Genomic DNA, 21,579 nt, shown 5'->3' with positions numbered 1-21,579 from the left:
GATGTGATTTTGGATATTTTATAAGGAAATATATCAGTATTTGAAAGATGTGTTTATCTCAGGAAACCAATATTTTTCAAGTGACTAATGCAGTATGTTACAGAATCATGAATAGTTATAAGATCTATTCAAAGTATAGACAGGTCAATGTATTTCTCATAACACAGTATGAAAAGTTCACTGATATGGTTTCAGACTCCAACGTTGCTATATTTGAAAAACTACCACTTATCAAACTCAAACGGATATCAAATAGAATACTACATAGCAAAAAAGGGAAAGAATTATTGATGCTTGTAACAACAAGAAGAAATCTCAAAGACTTTATGCTTTGAGAGAGTGAAAGAGGCCAGTTTCAAAAGGCTAGGTACTATATGATTCTACTTATATAAAAGTCTGGAGAAGGTAAACTACAGTGATGGAGAATAGTTCACTGGTCACCAAGGTTAGGGACACACAGAGGGTGTGACTATAAGGATTCAGCACAAAAGAAATATTTAGGGTGATGAAACTGAACTGTGATTGTGATTGTACTTATATAAATCTACATATATATTAAAATTCCTAGAACAAAAAAAGTCCATTTTACTCTATGTTAAAAATAAAAGAAAAAATCTCATAGGACAATGTTAGTTTGCAGAAGATACTCAATAAATATTAGCTATATATATAAGTAGAAAATTCAAAATCCTGAGCACCATTTTCAAGATACTTACTTATTTTGATTCTTTGATTAGATTCTACACTTAGAGATAAAACAAACCCCAAAATATTTCCCCTGATGACACTCAAGCTCAGGCACATTTGAGAACTGCTAGTCTTGTGAAAATAATGTGAAAGCTCAAATCCTGAAGTTTGCCTCCAGTCCTGCTCCTAACTATAGGAAAGTAGTGCTCAGGGCTTGTTCTTACCTGGCTTTCATTCCTACTTCTTGGACTGCTGACAGAGGAAAATCATCACTATCAAATAACCCTCTATCAATCTGGGGAAACACTAGCACAAATCACAGTCTTTTATGTATTCTGATATCCTTAATAATAACAGGAACTAATACTGACTGAGGTCTACGTATCAGGCAAAACGCTAAGGGTTTCATATGCACCATCACATAAGAGGGGGAGTTTTAAGATAGTCCCTGAGTAGCAGTCACTCTTGAGACTCAAGCTTTATGGCTCCCCAAACAGTTCATGAAGATCCACAAAGTGCTCAAAGCCTGGAGACTCCTTACGCCATCTGAAGTGGCTTCCCCACCTCGACCTGTTGAAACTACCCCTCTTCCTGTAAGTCCTAGCTCAGGTTCCACCTCTTCCATAGAGCCTCCTCATCAGCCCAGCTTGACATGTGCTCTCCCTTCTTGAAGTCCAGTAGCTCAGGCTCATGGACGGGTGTCCCTGAAGACCTCTAGGGTCAGGCCTGTGCCCCACTTTCCTAAAGGGGACTGAGAAGTGTAGGCCTTGTGACACTGTACTTGCAGACATGGTCACACATGTGCATTTTCTCTCTGTAGAGGAGACCATAGGTATTCATTTGATTATTAAAGGGAATCATAACCCTTGGGGTTAGATCCTAACCCATGTTAGATCTAATCTATTCCATCTGGTCCGTCCCGTTGCCTTCACCTCATGTCAGCCTCTTGCCCCTGAACACTGCAATTTTTCTGGCCTGATCTCCTGCCTTTGCTCCTCCCGCCCCATATTCCATCTTCCACAATGCTACTAGAGTGATCCTTTAAACATGTAAACCTGATGTTACATTCAACCCTGTGATGCGTTACACACTTCACAGTGTGTTGAGCACAAGAAGTGCTCAATAAATATCCACCGAAGAAATGGATGGGTAAATGAACTCCTGCTTATAGTCTTGAGTCCTTAGCCCAGGACCCAATAATAAACCTCCTTGACTTGCTCCCTGTGACACCCCAAGACCTTGGAGCCTATGGGCTTGGCACTGTAAGTGTGATGAGATATATACTACTGTGCCAAAAGAACTTCACAATCTCCAATCTGTGAAGTGAATACATTACAAAATAGGCTCCTTGTTCAAATGTCACACACCAACAGATTACAGGAAGGCTGGTTAGTGGGCAAATGATATTGAGTTCATTTATTATCGTGATTTCCAAATATTTTTATTATTTATTGAGTTTTTTTTTAGAATGGCCAGGAATGTCTTCCTTTGGGAAGAAGATTTCAAAGAGGTGTTACATGAATGAATATACTATTTTATTTTATTATTTTTTAAAAACCTTTTTCCCAAAGATTTTATTTATTTATTTGACAGAAAGAGACACAGCGAGGGAGGGAACACAAGCAGGGGGAGTGGCAGAGGGAGAAGCAGACTCCCTGCTGAGCAGGGAACCCGATGCGGGGCTCGATCCCAGGACACTGGGATCATGACCTGAGCTGAAGGCAGACGTTTAACAGACTGAGCCACCCAGGTGCCCCCATACTATTTTAACATATAACCATAGATATAAGCAAAGTTGTAATCTAGCAGCAGAAAACTTTTAGGGATTAAAATTTCATGCAAACTTTTTTTTTTCTGTTGCCAGTATCAGATGTCATAGCTAGACAGAAACAGACTGCCCGTTCTCCAAGTCAGGCCGACACAAACTCATCCTAGCACCCAGAAGTTCAAATTTGCCATATTATATTTTATCTATATGTGAATAGAACACTAACAACTGTGAATTTCTACTACAGTCTGGAACAGTCCCCAGAGAAAACTGACCAGGTTTCCTAGTTAGCACAAAAGAGCCCAGAACATTGTACTGTGGCTGAATTTGTCCCTCTAACAGGCTCAAACCCTCACGTTCCCTGAGCCCCAAAGTGCTTTTCTTTCTTTCCGTGTGTGTGTGAAAACATCTTTCTGTTTTCTCGAGTCTTAGGATCTGTATTTATTGGTTTCTTCCCAGATAACTTTGTTTATTTTTCTCAACAAAATGCATTTATTTTAAAGAACTCCCAAGTATATTTCCATTTGTAGATGCTGTTACCTTATTTTTCCCCCAGTTTCACTGAGAGATACTTGACATACATCACTGTATAAGCTTAAGCTGTACAGCATGATGGCTTGATTTACATATATTGTGAAATGATTACCACAGTAGGTTCAATTAACATCTATCTTCTTATATAGATACAATAAAAAGAAAAGAAAAAAGGAAAAAAGTTTTCTCCTTGTGATGAGGGCTCATAGGATTTACTCTCTTAACAACTTTCCTGTATATCATACAGCAATGTTAGCGCTAGTTGTCATGTTGTACATTATATCCATAGTTCTCATATATCTTATAACTGGAAGTTTGTACCTTTGACTCCTTAGGTTGTTTCTACCTTTTGGCTATTGTAAATGATGTTGCTATAAACATGGGGATGGGGTGCAGATATCTTTTGGAGTGTGTTTTGTCTCCTTTGGATATATTCCCAAAAGTGAAATTGCTGGATCATATGGTAGTTCTATTTTTAATATTTTGAGGATCTTCCGTACTGTTTTCCATAGTGGCTGTACCAATTTACAATCCCAACAATGTACAAGGGTTCACTTTTCTCCTCATCCATGTTAGCATTTATCTCTTGGCTTTTTCATATGGTCATTCTAATAGGTGTGGAGTGACATCTCACCGTGGTTTTAATTTATATTTCCCTAATGACTAGTCATGTTGAGTATCTTTTCATGTACCTGTTGGCTTTGTATATCCTCTTTGAAGAAATGTCTATACAGGTCCCTAAAGCTCCTTTAATCTTAAAGCCATGCCATATCCAACATGAAGTTCCTAGTCTGGAGCTACTCAGAGGTGTCTAGAGCCCCCTGGCTCCTGGCCTGCATACCATATAGCTAAGTCTTAAGACTTAGAGATCACTGAGGTCCAAATTAGGAAAAAGGTGATCACAAAGCCATAATCTCCCGCTTTAGTGGCTATGGTATTGAAGTAAGGTTTCCTTCAACAGCAGCTACACCAGACACAGAAAAGGGTAGGGATCGAGGAAACCAGAAAAGGATGTTTAGGTCTACAGAGTGTTCATATAAATCTCATAAGTTAAGGACTACCTACATTAAAGAGCCCAAACAAGTGCTCACAGCATCGGTAATCACAGCTGGGTGTGTGTGGGGGCAGGGAGGTGGAGGCTAAGAGAGATTCAGAAAAGAGAAGCGCTCTAAGCTATGCTATTAACTAGAACAATTAGTGATCATATTTTTTATTTTTGCTCTATAGTTATTCAAGTTAAAATACTGGCAGATAATTTTTTAAAATTCACTCTTCACCTTCCTGAATAATATTTTTTTTCTAAACTTACTAGATAGGGTAGAACACGGGATAGTCTGCATGAGTGACGAGGAGGAAACTTGGTGATTCAGAATAGGGTGTCAGAACAGAACAGGTAAGCAAGGTGTCCTTGGCAGAAGATTGTCCAGCATGGGGAGTCAGAGCCCCAGGAGGGTAATGAAGGTGTCCCCACATGGGAGCAGCCCAGCACCTAGTGTTGCAGCCTGAGTAGGGTAAGGAGGGTTTCCACACTGAGGCCTGGGGCTCATCCTGCAAATGGGCTCTTGGGGAATGGGTGGGGTTAGGAGGACTTCCACATGGAGGGGCAGACTGGGGGTGAGGTTGCTGGCAGCCCCGTGGTGTATCAGAGCCTAGGTCGGGTAAGGAAAGCATCTGTACGGGGAAAAGGTGGTAGTGGCAATGGGAGGTGGGTCACAAAGGAATTGATCAACTATGTAGATATATTAAAATATAATTGGGGCACCTGGGTGGCACAGTTGGTTGAGTGCCCGACTCAGTTTTGCCTCGGGTCGTGGTCTCAGGGTCATGAGATGGAGCCCGAGTGGGGGTCTGAGCTCAGCACGGAGTCTGCTTGAGACTCTCTTTCCCACTCCCCTTCCCTCTCTCTCTCTCAACAAATAAATAAATCTATTAAAAAAATCATTGACAGCCAGTTTCTCACTGTGGAGAAGTGAGTTACAAACAGTGAAAGGGAGAGAGAGAAATACATGTGAATGCACATGTGTGTATGTTTGTGTGTGCACGTACAGCCACATATATGCTCTGTCCACTGAGAGGGCTTGATACCAACGATATCCCCAAAGGCAGTGAGCATATCTACCACCCAGATCTTGGTTTCTAAATACCATCCACATAAAGAACTGGGACTCCAGGGGCGCCTGGCTCAGTCGTTAAGCGCCTGCCTTCGGCTCGGGTCATGATTCCGGGGTCCTGGGATCGAGCCCCGCATCGGGCTCCCTGCTCAGCGGGAAGCCTGCTTCTTCCTCTCCCACTCCCCCTGCTTGTGATCCCTCTCTCGCTGTGTCTCTCTCTGTCAAATAAATAAATACAATCTTTAACAAAAAAAAAAAAAAAAAGAACTGGGACTCCAGGAGAAAAGGCTGAAATCAGGGCTGGGGTAAAAGAAGTACAAGATAAACCTGAAATATCTTACTGTGCCACAGAGCAAGGAGGTATTCAAAGAACGGTGGATCTCCTGAGTCATAAGGACACAGGAATCAACTTGAAAGAGCCCTGTGGCTTAATCTGGGACAATTCATGCATCAGAATAAATGATGATGGTAAGGGATTATAACCAAACAAATAAAATGGGAACCATGATCTATATGGATAGAAATAAACAAATGGAGAATCTGATGAGGGATGGGATATTTTTATGGTTTCAAAGTACCTCCCTACAAAATGCTTACTAGTTGTAAAGGCGAAGGAAAAGAGTAACTTTGTGGTAGAAAAGCTGGGACAACACCAACATTGTAAAGAAATTAAAATGAACATCATCACTAATAGGAGAAATTAACATCACCTGAGACCTGGCAGAACTCCATCAGAGGAACATAGCATTGACTCCATATTATTCCTGTACAAAATTCATAACCTAAAATTAATCAAGAGGAAACATTTAAAAAATCCAAATTGGCCTGTTATTTTCAAGAGTCAAGATCATGAAAGTTAAAAAAAACAAAAAAAAACAAAAAAACACTGACAAACTATTCCAAGTATAGGAAACTACATAGACGTGGTATCTAAATGAAATGAAAGATTTTGAAATGGATCACTTTACTAAAAATAGATCCCTTAACTATGAGGACAACTGCTAAAACCTGAATGGTATCTGAAGAGAAGAGGTAAAAATACATCTATGTTAATTTCCCAATTCTGGTGATTGTAGTCTAGGATACTGACTTGTTTATAAAAAATAAATAATAAAGATATTCCTAGGTAGTAGGATAACTCACTCAGAAAAATAAATGTTGTTGATACTATATTACACATTTTCTATGCATTCGATTTTGTTTAAGAATTTTTAAATGTCTTTTTAAAAAGAATGAGATAAATGTGTAAGTCCTTCTATGGAAAAGTTGTAAGATACACCCAATAAAGTACTAAGTGAAAATATTAAGGTACAGAATAAATCATACAATACTATTTGTGTGCCTGCAAACATATATATGTTTGTGTGTGTGTTTTGTTTTAGATTTTTGTTTTGTTTTATTCTGAAACAAAGCACAAACTCCATTAGCAAAGTTTGTTTGGAGGAATGAGGGTTAGGGGTTTGGGGGAAAAGAAAGAAAAATTTTACTTTTCATTATATATCTTTCTATATCAAGTTCTCCCACATTATGTTTTAATTTAAAAATTTTAAAGTTTGGCTTCATAAAATAAAATCAGTACAAAGTAAAATTTTAAAGTATAATTCTGATCATAATATTATTTACGTTTCCCAATACTAGTACCCTTCCTCTAAACTTTGACAGACGAGGAGAAAAGAAATCTCACCACTGGAGACCCAGTGCTTGGCACAGAGCCTGGTACATCGGAGGCAACAATTACATATTGTTGAACAAATGCATGACCCAGTAACTCATATACATAACCATTTCCAACTACATGATTTCATCATTTTTTTCTTCTTGAGGCATAGAAGACCTGTGTGTGTTGTCATATCTGTAATATGTAGACTATACTCAAAGTAACAAAGTTCCTCTGAAGACTCTAGGAGACTAAGAAAGTAGAATGAGAGATTTACTTGGAAAAGAGCCCAATGCGGGGCTTGATCCCAGGACCCTGGGATCATGACCTGAGCCGAAGGCAGACACTTAACCAACTGAGCCACCCAAGCGCCCCTGTGATATGTTTTTGAAGAAAGGAGCATGTTTGAAGTATGAGAAAGAAATAAATTTTGATTCCCATTTAGCTCCATTATACCAATGCCCCATGTTTAGGACACCGGTCTAGGAGAATTTTTGCTTGATGAATAGAGTTTCTATATTCAGGGACAAACACAAAAAATGAGCGTATGTGAGAGAAGGTGACATACATTATTCAAGATAAGGGATGCTTGAAGATAAATAAGACCCCAAGTAATAGATATTGCTAAATGTTGAAAGGATACCATGAAATCCTTCATGTTTGGGCTTGGTGCACGGGCTGTGGGGTTTATGGTTGAAAAGGGATCGCATAACAAGCTGTTATTTTGAAAGTGGCATTATGTCTTTTTCAGTCATTTGGCTATATCAGTAACTCACATTTATTCCATACACAGTGGATAATTCATTGTCTTTATCAGAAGTAGAAGAAAAGCCAATCAATAAGGTGGGGAGGTGAGAAACCAAGACACAAAAGTCTTTTGTGGTTATCTATATACCATTATGAATTTTCTTTGAACCAATGTGTCACAGGACAAGACTTGGCTGACTGATAGCTAACCATTTCCCTGTCTTACTAGACAGCTAAGCAGCATTAAATCTACTAGACAATTGGTACAGTCATACCCTGATACAAGGTAAGACTTGATTAAGGCAAAAAAGCAGCATAATAGTTATCATCGGTATCAAAATGGCAAACATTTGGAAACAATGCCTATTGATTCCCCTTTGTCATTGATATTACTCAAGGATGAAACCACAAAAACATACATTAATTTAACTGAATAATATAGGAGAAAGACATTGATTCGTTTAAATAATTCTGACTTTAATATCTTCAGAGTGCATGTTTGCTCCCAAGATTTTTTACAGTTTGAAGAAAATCTGACAAAAGGGTCAAATTATGCAGATTATCTGCAGAGTTAGGTAACTAACATAGGATAAGCTATCTTTTTTATTGAGATGTAATTGACATGCAACATTATATTAGTTTAGTTTCAGGTGTACAATATAATGATTTGGCATTTGTAGGGATAAACTTAAACAGTATGTAAATTATATTTTGAAACAATATGTTTCATAATGTGTTTTCAGATAAAGAAGCTCTAAATGAAAAGAATGCATTTAGTGGTTAGTCTGGAACAAGAAAAGTTACTGAACAAATACACTAACAGTGTCCAAAAAGTCTGGAAAAATGGGGAAAATGAGATATCTGTTGTCCTTTTTTAGATTAATAATTGGACATATTGCTTTGCATTTTGAAGTACTTCACCTAGAATGTGTCTGGAGGCTGAAGAAAAGTACACCAAACGTAATATAAAATATAGCTAACATAAGTATAAAAATAAGTTTATATTTTTTCCAGTCTCATGGAGACACTATATTATACAGCACATAAACCCCTCAACCTCTTTTACCACAATAAATAAGTAAATAAATAAACAAACAAATAAATAAAATACGAAACCCAAATTCTAATAAGACAGTCTCTGAGACTAAGTTTTCTATGGAAACTCCAAATGTGACCTATAAGTTGGTAAAGGAGGATGCGAATATTGCTCTGTAGAGGCCTCCTAGGTCCCTGAGTGCTAAACCTACATCACGATACCACATGTACAGGCTGGGGTTAAAGTAGGAGCTAAGGTGTGAACCCTATCACTGTGAATATTGCGGAGAACCTAAAGAAGATTATCTTCCTCATGGAAAGTAGCTAATATTAGTTTCCCTTTTCTTTATGAGGGACATCTCTTTTCAGAAAAAAGTAAGGTAAAAGAGAGTCAGGAAGAAATAAAAAAATACATTCATAGGAGTGTTTCTTTCTATTGTTTAGAAAAATAAAGCCTCATTGGGCATGCCAAAACTGTCCTGCCAGAGAAAATTTCAGTCTCAGATTAAAACTAGGGTTGTTGAGCATCCTTTTCAACATGTCAGGGATCAGCCAATTCTGGCCTAGACAAAGCATTTTAAGGCAGAGATTTGGAAATATGGCAAGGGTTATGAGTAGTTATAGAGTCCACAGTTACAGCTGTTCAGATGTATAAATAATGCCAACCACTATTAGGACAACTTTTTCATGATTATGTGGTTTCAGTTTCCATACTTTTGGTGAGTATTTTTCCAGAGTCCAGGTCTACACTACTAGTATAAAGTACATGTTCAATGATCTCTAAAACCATAGCTTCTACTGAATCCCCTAATTGAGAATAAGAGGTTTATCCCCAGTGTTAACATTGAGCTTGGAACTGTTTCATGTGTCTTTGAAAGAGTTGAACAGTTTGTGCCAGTGGATTCTGGGAAATGCTACTTTTACAAGTAAGTACTTATGGGACTCCTATTAAATAAAAGCAACACATTACTAACAGTGAGGCTTTAAGCTGCTCGCCTGAGCAGCCAGGAAATGGGGCGTTATGGTTATTACTGTAACTCTCATAGTCACCCTCATCGAAAACAATAGAATCATTTGCTAGACCTATTGGTCTTGACACTCAGCCATTGTAGTTATTGCATACCTGCTTCCCAGCTAGATGAACAGTACCCTGAACACTAAGATATTTTATTAATTTCTCAACTGCTATATATAAAAGCATATAGTAAATACTCAGGAATAATTTTTTGAATGATTGACAACAATGATACTAGAGTACCATAAATATCTCACATATTTATTTGGTAACCTTGACAGTTCAGAATTCAGCTAAGCACCAGAAAATGCGCCTCTCCTTACCCCCACTCCTACCCCTCAAAAAAGCATCAGAAGATTAAAGATTTTTTTTTTTAAGATTTATTTACCTACTTGAGAGAGAGAGAGAGAGAGGAGGGGGTAAGGGCAGAGGGAGAGGGGGAGAGAGTCCCAAGCAGACCCTGTGCTGGGTGCAGAGCCTGACTTGGCGCTTGATCCCATGACCTTGACATCACTACCTGAGCTGAAACCAAGAGTTAGGCGCTCAGCCAACTGCACCACCCAGGTGCCCCTAAAGATTAAGAGAGTCCCTGAGGTCTCAAAGATTTAGCTTAGAAAAAACAGACATAAACTCCTTAAGGGCAGGAGGCTTTTCTGCTTTGCTCACCTCGATATCTTTAGAGCCTTTACTGAGCAGAATAGATGCTCAAGAAAGATGTGTTGCACAAATGACTACAATGATGGTTATGTCTTTTCTAAATGAACAGAGAAATGAAAATAGTTGAATTCAGAACTAGGAGCTAGAGTTGCTGTAGACATGGACGGCTGTGACACATACAAACTGATATAGGATACCAGCAGACCACAGAAAAGCATGGTCAAAAATGCAGAAGCATGACAAGTTGGAACCATTTCTTTTAGGAGCAAACTGATCCCAATCCCTCACTAGACCCTGTGGTTACTGCTACACAGTTCAACAATTAACATTTGCATTAAGGATTCCAAGTCAAATAGAATTTTAAAAGCCAATCAATGTCTAGAATATTAAAAAAAAACCTACAGAGGAATATGATGCACTAAAAGAACACTTCCATTTGTTATTGCTCGAATTATTAAATACTGGATGGGAAAGATGTTCTGAAAAGAGTTCAGGAGACCATGTGTTCTGGTTATTCTCTGTTCCTAGATCCTTGCTCTACTCTTTGCTCATTCTGTATGGGAAGAAGGGAGAAGTTGGAATATTTCTTTCAGTCTCCCTCCTTGCCTGCATCTGGCGATGGCATCTTTTTAGAGTAACAGCTTCTGTTGAGTAGTCTCCCTTTCAGCCTCCAATTCCAGCTCTCACCAAACTTAGACACCTCCATTAACTGCCTCCCCCTTCTCCTTCAGGAATGGGAGAGTTTATAGTTGGTCAATAGGCTCCTTGACATCTATTGTTGACTCCCTTCAACCTTACCACACCTCAGCAAACTGGTCCCTCATTAAATTCTCTCTGGAAAACCCCAGCTGATTATGCTTTCAACCAAACTGTTTGATCCACCATAGAACAGTCGGGTTCTTCTTACTTTGTATGAGACTTAAAACCAATATGTCAGGCACAAGTTAATTATCAAACCAACCCATCCCTATTTCCTCCTACCACATGAAAGTGTCCTATAAGGTTTTCAAGAGAATGGTAAAGAAGGAAAAGACAAAGATAATTTGTGACCAGCAGTGGCAAGCATTCTCTTGTTTCAATAATACCCAGGCTGGTGAACAAATACAGACTGGCTGGCAACTTCCACACATCAATCAAAGCCACTTTATTCTTTCTAAGAAAATGAACAATAATTGGAGATGCTTCTCTAAATTATTCTGAAATATTTCTGGAGAAAGCAGCAGAGAAATGCACATGAGTGAGAGGAGGCACAAATGTTTTTAACAGCAAAAGGTCCTGGGTCTAACTCCACCAATTTTCAAGTGAACTACACAGGAAGATCTTGTATTTGGTGACTTAGAGATGCAAAGAGAATTAAAGGATGGGATAGGGGGCTTCACATAACCTCCCAGCACAGGTATGTAGCAGGCTGGCACCTGGGCTAGAGCTCTTGCCCACCCTACCTGAGACAGAGGGAAGCACAGTGAATGAATGGAAAGAAGTAGTGGATTAGGTTCTAATTCTAACTTTCCTAGATGAGACATTTTGGTTAAGTCACTTTGGCTGTTTTAAGTGAGACAGGGAGGATGAAAAGTACCATATTAATACCTCATCATGCTGTGGTTTGAAGTCTGTGAAGATTATTCTAATCTTTTGGGGATGACACTTTTAGAGTTCCAGGTTTGGGGAAACCGTTTCACTGGTCAGTCCCCAAAGGGGCTGTCTTAAAAATCTCGCCGTTTCTGCTGAAACATTTGCCTCCTACTATCTTAGAAGCTCTCAGATTCTTCCACTAGAATGGCAGCAAGTAGACATGAGATGATTTTGTGTGGGTTAGAGAAAACCTAGTGTGCACCTGAACTTCTAGGGTGTCATTTAATACGTATGTATTCTTAACCCGACTTTGCAGCCTAATGACTTTTTAAAGTCAAAACTTCTTCCAAAGTCCTCCTGGAGTATGATTTTTGAAGCATATGGAGACAGAATCTGAGCCAACATATTTCATTCCAAATGAGGTTCTTTGATTTCTCATACGCTTTTGAAATGTGATATCTGTCTACCTTGTGAAATTGTGTTCTCTCAGCTCCCAGGATAGCTAGGAAGAGTCTTAAATAACTGTATCCTTGGTGCTTTCTGAATTCCCTATTTGGGGACTATTTCTGCTGGATAAACATGTTGCCTATCTATAGCATTCTCTTAATTCTGCTCCTCAAACTCCTATTTTCTGCTCTCAAAGCCAACATTTACAAAGCCAGACTCTGGAACGGAGAACACTACTCTGTGGTTATTTGTTATTAAGGGACTTCTATCACAGAAAAATGGGAACATTGTTGACAAGATAAATTACCTTAAAAGAAGATAAGCTGAAAAAATAAGGAGGGATACCATGAATCTCAGAGTTCCTCATTTATTCTATTTTGCCACATCACAATCCTTACTATGAAAGCACTCTTCTTTCTCCATTGGATTTTCATCTGTAGAGTATTAATCTCATACAGTAAAAGAAATCAAAATAACCAGGGAATAGGTCAGTAGGTTAGAGTATTAATAGTTATCACAAAAGCAGAACAATCACTTGTAGAGGGGTAGGGAGAGAGAAAGAATTATGGACACCACTTACAAGAATACAAATACAATCTTCCACAAAGTTGTATCGATACTGAAATTCACCCAATTCTACATGAATTCTCAAGAGCCGTATCAATATGGAATTTCACCCAACTTCACTTGAGTTCTCAAATTTGAAGTACTGGCTGATTCTCACTACTTCCTTTCAATTAACCTCTCTAGCATACAATTCCATACATGTTGGTGAATATCTAAAAGCAAATATTATCTGTGCAGAGACAGGAAATGATGACATTCCAGGCAAAAGTGATGTCACAAATAGACCTCAATTCCAAAGGATACTGAGTTCTCATGGTACTAGGGGAAATAAAACAATGACTTTACAGCTGAATAGTATTTAAAGAAACATATTTCTACAAAACTGCCAGAAAAATTAATCATTCTACATTTAACAGACTACATTAGCAACTATAGATGTTAAAAGTTTAATTTAGCAGAGGATTGACTCTGACCAAAAAAAAAAGTTTCATTTAGATTTTATCTGCTTTTTTAAAAAATTCAAGTTTATTTATTTATTCATTTTTTTTATTAATCTCCATACCCAACATGAGGCTTAAACCTATGACCCCAAGATCAAGAGTCACATGCTCTTCCAACTGAGCCAGCCAGGCACCCCATAGATTTTATCTGTTTTTCATTTATGTCAATAGGTGTGGTCACTGGCTTAAAGGAAAACTAGAAATTTATCTTTCCTTTTATGGATAATATTAACATTTTTCCTAGAGGGACTTCTGTATTTTATGGGTAATAATACTCTTATCTCCTAAATTTAAATCTTTTTTTTCTATAACAATTTTAAGATGGTAAATGACACAAAAAGTTCCAACACATAGAATTATAGCTAGTAATTGGCATGCATTTATCATGTATTAGGCAATGTGCAGAGGATTTTATGTACCTTATTTTGATTAGTACTTTTGATACTGGAATTCCATAATGTGGCCATTATGATCCCCAAGTAAACTAAAGACAAAAGAACTGAGGCTTAAAGAGGGTAAGCGATCTCCCAAGGGTCACAAAACAAGTAAGAGAGGAGGTGGAATTCAAATTCAAGTACTTCTTGTCCTCAAGTCTTTCTTCTTTATTTGCTCTTATAACTAAAAAGAGTAAAAGGTACAAAAAGTGAGCATATTTGACTTCTTAGAACATACGTACTGGTTTTCTTTCTTTTTTTAAGATTTTATTTATTTGACAGAGAGACACAGCAAGAGAGGGAACACAAGCAGGCGGAGTGGGAGAGGGAGAAGCAGGCTTCCTGAGGAGCAGGGAGCCCGATGCGGGGCTGGATCCCACGACCCTGGGATCATGACCTGAGCCAAAATCGGATGCTCAACAGACTGAGCCACCCAGGCGCCCAATGTACTGGTTTTCAATGTTAAGTACTATGTTGGATGTAAGTTACTTCATACTGAAAACATTCAGCAACAATTCAGTAGAATTTGTACTCTACAGGCTTAACAGAGTCCTTTAAACTTCTCATCTAGAGGAGCATTTCTTTGCTTTTTTTTTCCATTATCTTCCCCTTCTTGACTTTTTTTTTTTCTTACTCACACCTCCCACAAAATTTTAATAACACAGATAAACCATCTGTATTGGTCTATGTAGTGTATGTACATCCGTGCTTTATACATAAGAAGTGTTAAGATTTTTTTGCCTTCTAGAATGAATTTTTGCCCCCTGGAGGGCATTGAGAATGTATAATCTAGAGGACGTATCTCTCTATTTTTCTTTATTACTCCAACACCTTCCAACCCACTGGCTACTACCTAAAATGGTATGAAGTTAGGACTTTAGATTTTTAGCTTCAAGTTTTTCAGTACATTAAAACGCAGATAATTAGAAAATGTTGGTGAAGCACTGTAAGCCGTTTACATTTTGGTATGAACAGAAGATGGGAAAACCAGTTTGAGAGGGAAAGAAGAAGACTGTGAGGGCACATCCTACGGGAGCAGGGGAGGGAGAAGAGAGAGCCTCTGGTGCCAGAATGCCTGTGGCACAACCCCACTCAGTCCAGTCCCGCTGAACGCATTAACACCCAAGTACTTTAAAATGCCAGCTCCCATTCACGACGAACAAGAAATCTTAGTCATAAGCCACCTTAGTGACCATCACCCTATTGATTAACGGGTAAATATTGGGTTTCCTGCCTGTGAAGAATTTGCTGTTTGGGTCCTTTGAGGCCTGTTTGTACATTCCCAACTGCTATGTGGCCAAGAACAAGTAAGTTTATGTAACATTCCAAAGACACAGCTCAACACCGTGGCTCATTTTAACCCTGGTATGAATAGAAGACAGAGATGAATTCACAAATACTTCTTTCACATGCACTGTAAAATATAACTTTTCACTCCCAGAGGCCAAAATGTGCTTAACCATTGAAGTAATTATAGCTCACGACTATAATTTAGAGTTCGTTCTGGTTGATTCTAAATTCACACAGGAAAATAATTCACTCATCTTGTTGGAACACTGGAGTGAAAAACTTCATAAAACCCATACAATTTCAGCAATCCTAGAAAGTAGGGTGAATTTTGATAGAAATCAACAGTTGATAATTTAATAAGACAACAACAGTAACTGTCTACCATCTATTGGTTACCAATTTAAAGGGTCAAGTACCACAGTTTACATTTATAAATATCACCTACTTGATCCTTACAGCAATCCTATAAGATGAACGCTTGTACCCAAATTTACAGAGGCAATGAGTTTAGAAAGGATGGGCAATTCTTCCTGAAACCACTCAGAAGTGGTTCAAACTCCTGTCAAGAATTCAAACTCCCGCTCATGCTTTGCTACCTTAGCCACAGTGAAATTATCTTGGTGAAATGATGGGAAGGCTCAAGTCTGTAAACTTTTAGTTTCCAATCAGATGGAGAAATCCTGGGTAAATGGAGAGGTAATGGATATGGTGTGCAACTTTTTTTTTTTTTTTGGTGATTTTGCATGTGAGAAGCTACTGTTTAGATGATTTCACTTGAAGGATTTTTTTTTTTTTATAAATGTCTTCAAGATGGGTATTGGTAAGGATTTTCTGACTTTGAAGGTTGTGAAAAATATGCATATGTATATATGCATATTTGCATATATACTACCTTGGTAAATAATAAATAAAATGGTGGCTACTTCACACAAGCCTAGGTATACTTTCCAGAGGCCAAGGCCACTATAGCCAATTGTTTCCATCACTCATTCCCCATCAATGGCATTGAACCCTATATTATGAAGGGAGCCCCTACATGAAAGCAAGTTTCTTCTAAAATCAAAAACACAAGAAACAACAAATATTGGCGAGGATGTGGAGAAAAAGGAACACTCTTGCACTGTTGATCGGAACGCCAGCCACTGTGGAAAACAGTATGAAGGTTCCTCAAAAAGTTAAAAATAGAAGTACTCTATAACCTAGTAATTGCATGACTGGGTATTTACCCAAAGAATACAAAAATACTAATTCAAAGGAACACATGCACCCCTATGTTTACTGTAGCATTGTTTACAATAGCTAAGTTATGGAAGCAGCCCAAGTGCCCATTGATAGTTGAATGGATAAAGAAGATGTAATATATATTTATAATGGAATATTATTCAGCCATAAAAAAGAATGAAATCTTGCCATGTGCAATGACATGGATGGGTCTAGAGAGTATAATGCTAAGCAAAGTCAGTCAGTCAGAGGAAGACAAATACCATATGATCTCACTCATGTATGGAATTTAAAAACAAAACAGATGAGCAAAGGGGAAAAAAACGAGAGAGGGAGAGAGAGACAAACCAAGAAACAGATTCTTAATATAGAGAACAAACTGATGGTTACCAGAGGGGAAGGGGAAATGGGTGAAGTAGGCCATGGGGATTAAGGAGTGCACTTGTCATGATGAGCACTGGGTGATGTATAGAATTGTTGAAACACTATGTTGCACATCTGAAACTAATAGAACACTGTACGTTAATTAACTGGAATTAAAATAAAATAAAAACCCTTGTTTAGAATTTCCAGTTTGTTTTATACACCTATATACCACCGCCAACATGACAGGATAATAAAAACAAAGAGGGCAGAAGTGGAATAGCAAAAATAAAGTAAAACTCTAAGAAGAAATATAGATTACTAGTTTACTACTAAATATAGATTTATAGAAGAGCTAACCCAATGTTTAGGAGCAGTACTTAGGAGCCAGGACCCAAGCTTGGGTCACCTCATTCCTTAACCAGTATTTTCTTCCATAACAGTATACTGTTACCAAGTAGAATAATAAATAGGCTTGAAATTACAGCAAAAATTGACCTCCAAGATACAACATCAATTTTAGGCTTTCTCTATGGAGACCGATCTAATATTTAAATTATTTAAACACACTGACAATGAAGTACAAATATAATTTATCTTTTAAACTACCAACACAGTTATGTTTACTATGTCCCAAATGGGTTATCAAACATCCCTAAATAGTGACATAATGAATAACTCCAAATAAAGGCTAAAATTGTTCTCACATGTGAAGTAATGTGTACAACTGGTCAAAGTATAATCATTGCAATAAAAGACGTTTTCACTTAATTTCCTAGAAATTTCAGATGTTTGTTTAGCCTTTATTAACTGGAAAATTCCTTAATGCGTTGTGCACTTACTGACATATTTTAGGAGGAAAATGTTTGTTTTCAAAATAAATAATCCAAGGCATAAAATTCAGCCAGTGCTTCACAATATTAACTTGACAATAAATGAAGCATTTCATCTACGAAGCATTTTTAAAATGTTTATGTAGCTTCCAACGAAATTCTAATTTAATTATGTTCTTCTATAAAGTGAGAAAGCTTCCTATATCAGATCTTCTGTGAAAGGTTTTTCGAGATTTCTATTAAGACTAATGCATGCAAAGTCTATCTTCAAAAATATTTTGTAACATGTAAGATATAATTGTGAATATTACTAAAATATGCTTACCACTTCACTTTTTCAGTGTTCTTCTACTTGAAACTCATTTTAAAACTGACAATCTAGGCATTTCCATATATTTTAAATATTAATAAGATAATCATGTAGAAACAGGTCTTTTTTTAGAGTACATATCATAGCATTTTAACAACATATGGAAGTCCAACATACTTTTAAATCAGAAGTCATATTAACATTTAGATTGCACAGACTCTGTCTATAACAACTACTGATTAACCCCCCAAATGTTATGCTTAGCTTAATGGAAGGGAAAAAACTATAGTTATGCTAGTCATGCTGCCTCTTTAATTTACACATACAGGTCCAAGATCATTCTAAGTTGCCATAGCTCATCAACTTAAATCCTCGTAGGACAAATAATACTAATCATGGTATTGCCCAGCACTGTATGAAATCTTTACAAACCTGGAAAATTATAGCCAAAGCCAAGTATACCTCCATACATATATTTCCTATCACTTGAGAGCAAATCTACCTCTTGTAAGTTATGTTACTTACCGAGAAGCATGTTTCTTAGCAAGTCAATTCAGCCAGTCTGTAATTTCTGTATAATAAAGGTATGAAGAGCTGAGAAGTATGTGAACCTGCCACAAGTTTTGTTACAGAGAGTGGGAACCTTCACAAACTCCTCCTTGTACCCTCTGCCCGCTGGAGTTGTGGACGGACTCCACTCACTCACTCACTGTGCACCTCGCTGGAAACTAACAAACAATACGGTGACTGTCAGTAGATGCTGCCTCCCAGCCGACAGAGCCAAAAAAAATGATGGAAAACTAGGTTACTTCACTGGGGGTGGAGATGTAAATCAGAATTGATTATGCTGTTTCTTTAAAATTCCAGTAATATTTTCTACTGAATTCACAAAGAAACAAAATTTAAACTTATGCAAACCAGCTTATAAAATCAAGTTCAAAAAAATGTAACTGTCCTCTTTTTCCCCCTTCGTTTTTTTCTCTAAGACTTTAAAATACATTTCACTACAAACTAAAAAGAAATTCTGCCACAAAATAAACTCTGTATAATATGCATGTTTTTAGGGAAGACTGATTATTAAAATTCTATCACTCATCAAGGATCATGGAATGCAAATGTATTTATTATTTGATATTATGAGCTTGAGCCTCCAATGTGATTTCAGCTTCACAATGGATTACTTGTTTGACTCCAATACAGAGATAATTATTTCTGAAATCAGTTTCTCCTGAGAGAATAAACCTTACAGTTTTAAACCAATAAGGATATCTCGCAATGAACATTTAACAAAGGAAGATCTCATTTCTTTTTATTTTTCTACTAGATGTGTATTAACAATTTAAAAAGAGAAAAATCTATATCTGAGCCCAAAAGAAGAATACACAGCATGTCAGATAACACTAAAGCCAGTAAGTTGAACGTGATTTTTGAGACTCTCTTTTCTAAAATAGAAAATGAAATGACACGTCCAAATATTACATATTCTAGCAACTGTTTTCCAGTTATCCTACAACACATATTACCACTTACATATTATAATGACAAAGGACAGCAGTTAAACTTTACCTTCCTCGGATCCAAATACTTGAGCAGCGACGTTTTATAGGTGTTTGTTCAAACGTATTTCCCTATCCCTTAATTTGGGGATTCAACTTTTATAGGATTAACTACTATTATTTTTAAGGGTGAAAAGTTAAAAACAGGAAAAGGAGAGGGAAAGAGGGCCTGAGAAAAGTGTAAAAGGGAGAATTTTGAACTATCCTGGTATTGCAGATTTTTCTGAATCTAGGTGATGCAGGGAAGGCGGGAAAACACTATAAAGATAGGATAGTTTGGAGCAAAGAGTGGAGCGAAGAGAACAAAGGGAGGGAGATTGCTAAGCATAATAATTATAAAATACACCAAGGATTTTTTTTTTTGGCCATTATAAAACATAGGCCTTTTGTATATCAAATATATCTATTTGTTTTTGTTTTTTAAAGGTTTTATTTATTTATTTGATAGAAAGAGAGAGAGAGCACAAGCAGGGAGAGCGGCAGGCAGAGGGAGAAGCAGGCTCCCCACTGAGCAGGGAGCCCGATGTGGGGCTGGATCCCAGGACCCTGGGATCCCATGACCTGAGCCAAAGGCAAACACTTAACCAACTGAGCCACCCAGGTGCCCCTCAAATGTATGTATTTGAATGTAGTCATCTGAAGGACTGCATATATAAATTCTTACATTGAGTAAACCAAGTTTCAGTAAGAGGTGTGTGAGTGTGTGTGTTTGTATTAATAAATATTTCTCTATAAATGTGGAGGGAGGCCTCCTTCCCTGCCTTTGACTTCCCATTCATTCTAACCTAGTAGTTCTCACACTTGAGCGTGCATCAGAGGTCCCTGGAAGGCTTGCTAGAACAGATTGCTGGGCCCAATTCCCAGAGCTTCTGATTCAGACTCTCTAGGGTGGAACCTGAGAATTTACAACAAATTCCCAGGTGATGCTCATGCTGATGCTGCTGGTCCCCGGACTACATTCTGGGAACTGCTGCTCTAGCTCATTATGTTACCCTAGCATCTAGCACGAGGATAGTTTCCATTGTAAACTGTTGTATTACCGTATTACATGGATTCTGAGATCTCCCCCACCCCACCCCCCACCACATTTTCCCAGCTCTGAATGGAGATATGTTTCTAATTAATCACATCTTATGGTAAGTATACACAAGGCAGCATGCACAACTGAGGTGGTCAATGTCAGAGTATACATGGACTTGGTCCCAGCTGTTAATAAGGGCTCTTCAGCTGGGCATGATATAATTTTTGATATAATATTTGAGTGATATCGTGTTGAATTTAACTGCCATTTAATAATTATTTTTTAAACCTATACTTTTTTTAAGAGCCACAGTATGATTTGGCTTTAAACAGACAAGTTGGTGCATACAAAGATGGCACATAAACAGGTGTGAAGTATGTGTTACCAGTGAAGCAGATGTTCACTATTGGAGGAATGACAGCAATTTCAGATTTTCTTGGAAAGTAACATTCTACTGCATTAGAGGATATAAGAAAGGTAACTTCAAGTGGAAGAAGTTGTAGTACATGGAAAAGTCTTGCTTATCACAGGCCTAGTAATGTGACTTAAGGTAAAAGAAATTGCCAGATCCCTCTGAACAAAAATTTCAAAGTGATGAGTTGCTGGTGTGAATAATTCACAGAAGTCCAAAGCAACTCTCCTTAAGGCTCTGTGTCATAGTTTATTGACACTTTTTTCTTTCTTAGTGACACATGGAGTAATGATGTGACTTACATAAAAAAATCCATTAGATTTGGTAAAATATGATATTATTGGAAAATAAAATAATCATTCCTAGTAGTAGCTATTTAAAAATTGATGACCGATGTGTTGATTTAGAGCAGGTTTCTTTGTTGTCGTTCAAAGCATGGTGTGAAAATTACCTAAAGAATCACCAGGATTCCCTGACAAAAATGTGGGTGTCTGGGACTACCTATCTTTGGTTGGAGAACGACTGACCATTTCTCCTTCAAGTAAATAGCAATTTAATAAGAATGGCGAGACTGGAAGACTCCTCAGTAAGAGTGGTAATAATATAGTCCTGAAAAAAACTACCTTTGATTCCAAATCAATTACAATAAACCTTTCGTATTGCCCAGATGGTTAAAAGTATACAAGAACAAGTCGGCTTATCCCCACGGCAAGTTTTACAATCCCAAACACCAAACTGCTTAAATATTCCAACAGACCTGTATAAAGGCAGAGAAGCCGTCAGAGGCAATGGTGGGTGCGTTCATCTGACCAGGCCCAAAGCAAGTCGTGCTTAATAGGATG

At 37.7% G+C, this 21,579-nt stretch overlaps 1 protein-coding gene across 6 annotated transcripts in view; it reads right to left on the bottom strand.

Annotated features, from left to right (window-relative positions):
• The window catches only part of ZNF385B (zinc finger protein 385B), a 370,262-nt gene that overhangs the window by 161,939 nt on the left and 186,744 nt on the right, over nucleotides 1-21,579 (bottom strand). The window contains exon 1 of one of the 6 annotated variants that reach the window (XM_081814048.1): nucleotides 18,274-18,593. The exons of the other annotated variants lie outside the window; for them this stretch is intronic. Coding sequence (XP_081670174.1) covers nucleotides 18,274-18,283 — 10 coding nt within the window. The 5' untranslated portion in view covers nucleotides 18,284-18,593. Of the gene's footprint in view, nucleotides 1-18,273; nucleotides 18,594-21,579 lie in introns of those variants that run through there. 6 annotated transcript variants of the gene reach the window in all.

Source organism: Leptonychotes weddellii, chromosome 3 (assembly GCF_054177405.1).
Source record: "Leptonychotes weddellii isolate Sample4059 chromosome 3, ASM5417740v2, whole genome shotgun sequence".
Taxonomy (NCBI): Eukaryota; Metazoa; Chordata; class Mammalia; order Carnivora; family Phocidae; genus Leptonychotes; species Leptonychotes weddellii.
This window is presented reverse-complemented; position numbering and strand designations above follow the sequence as displayed.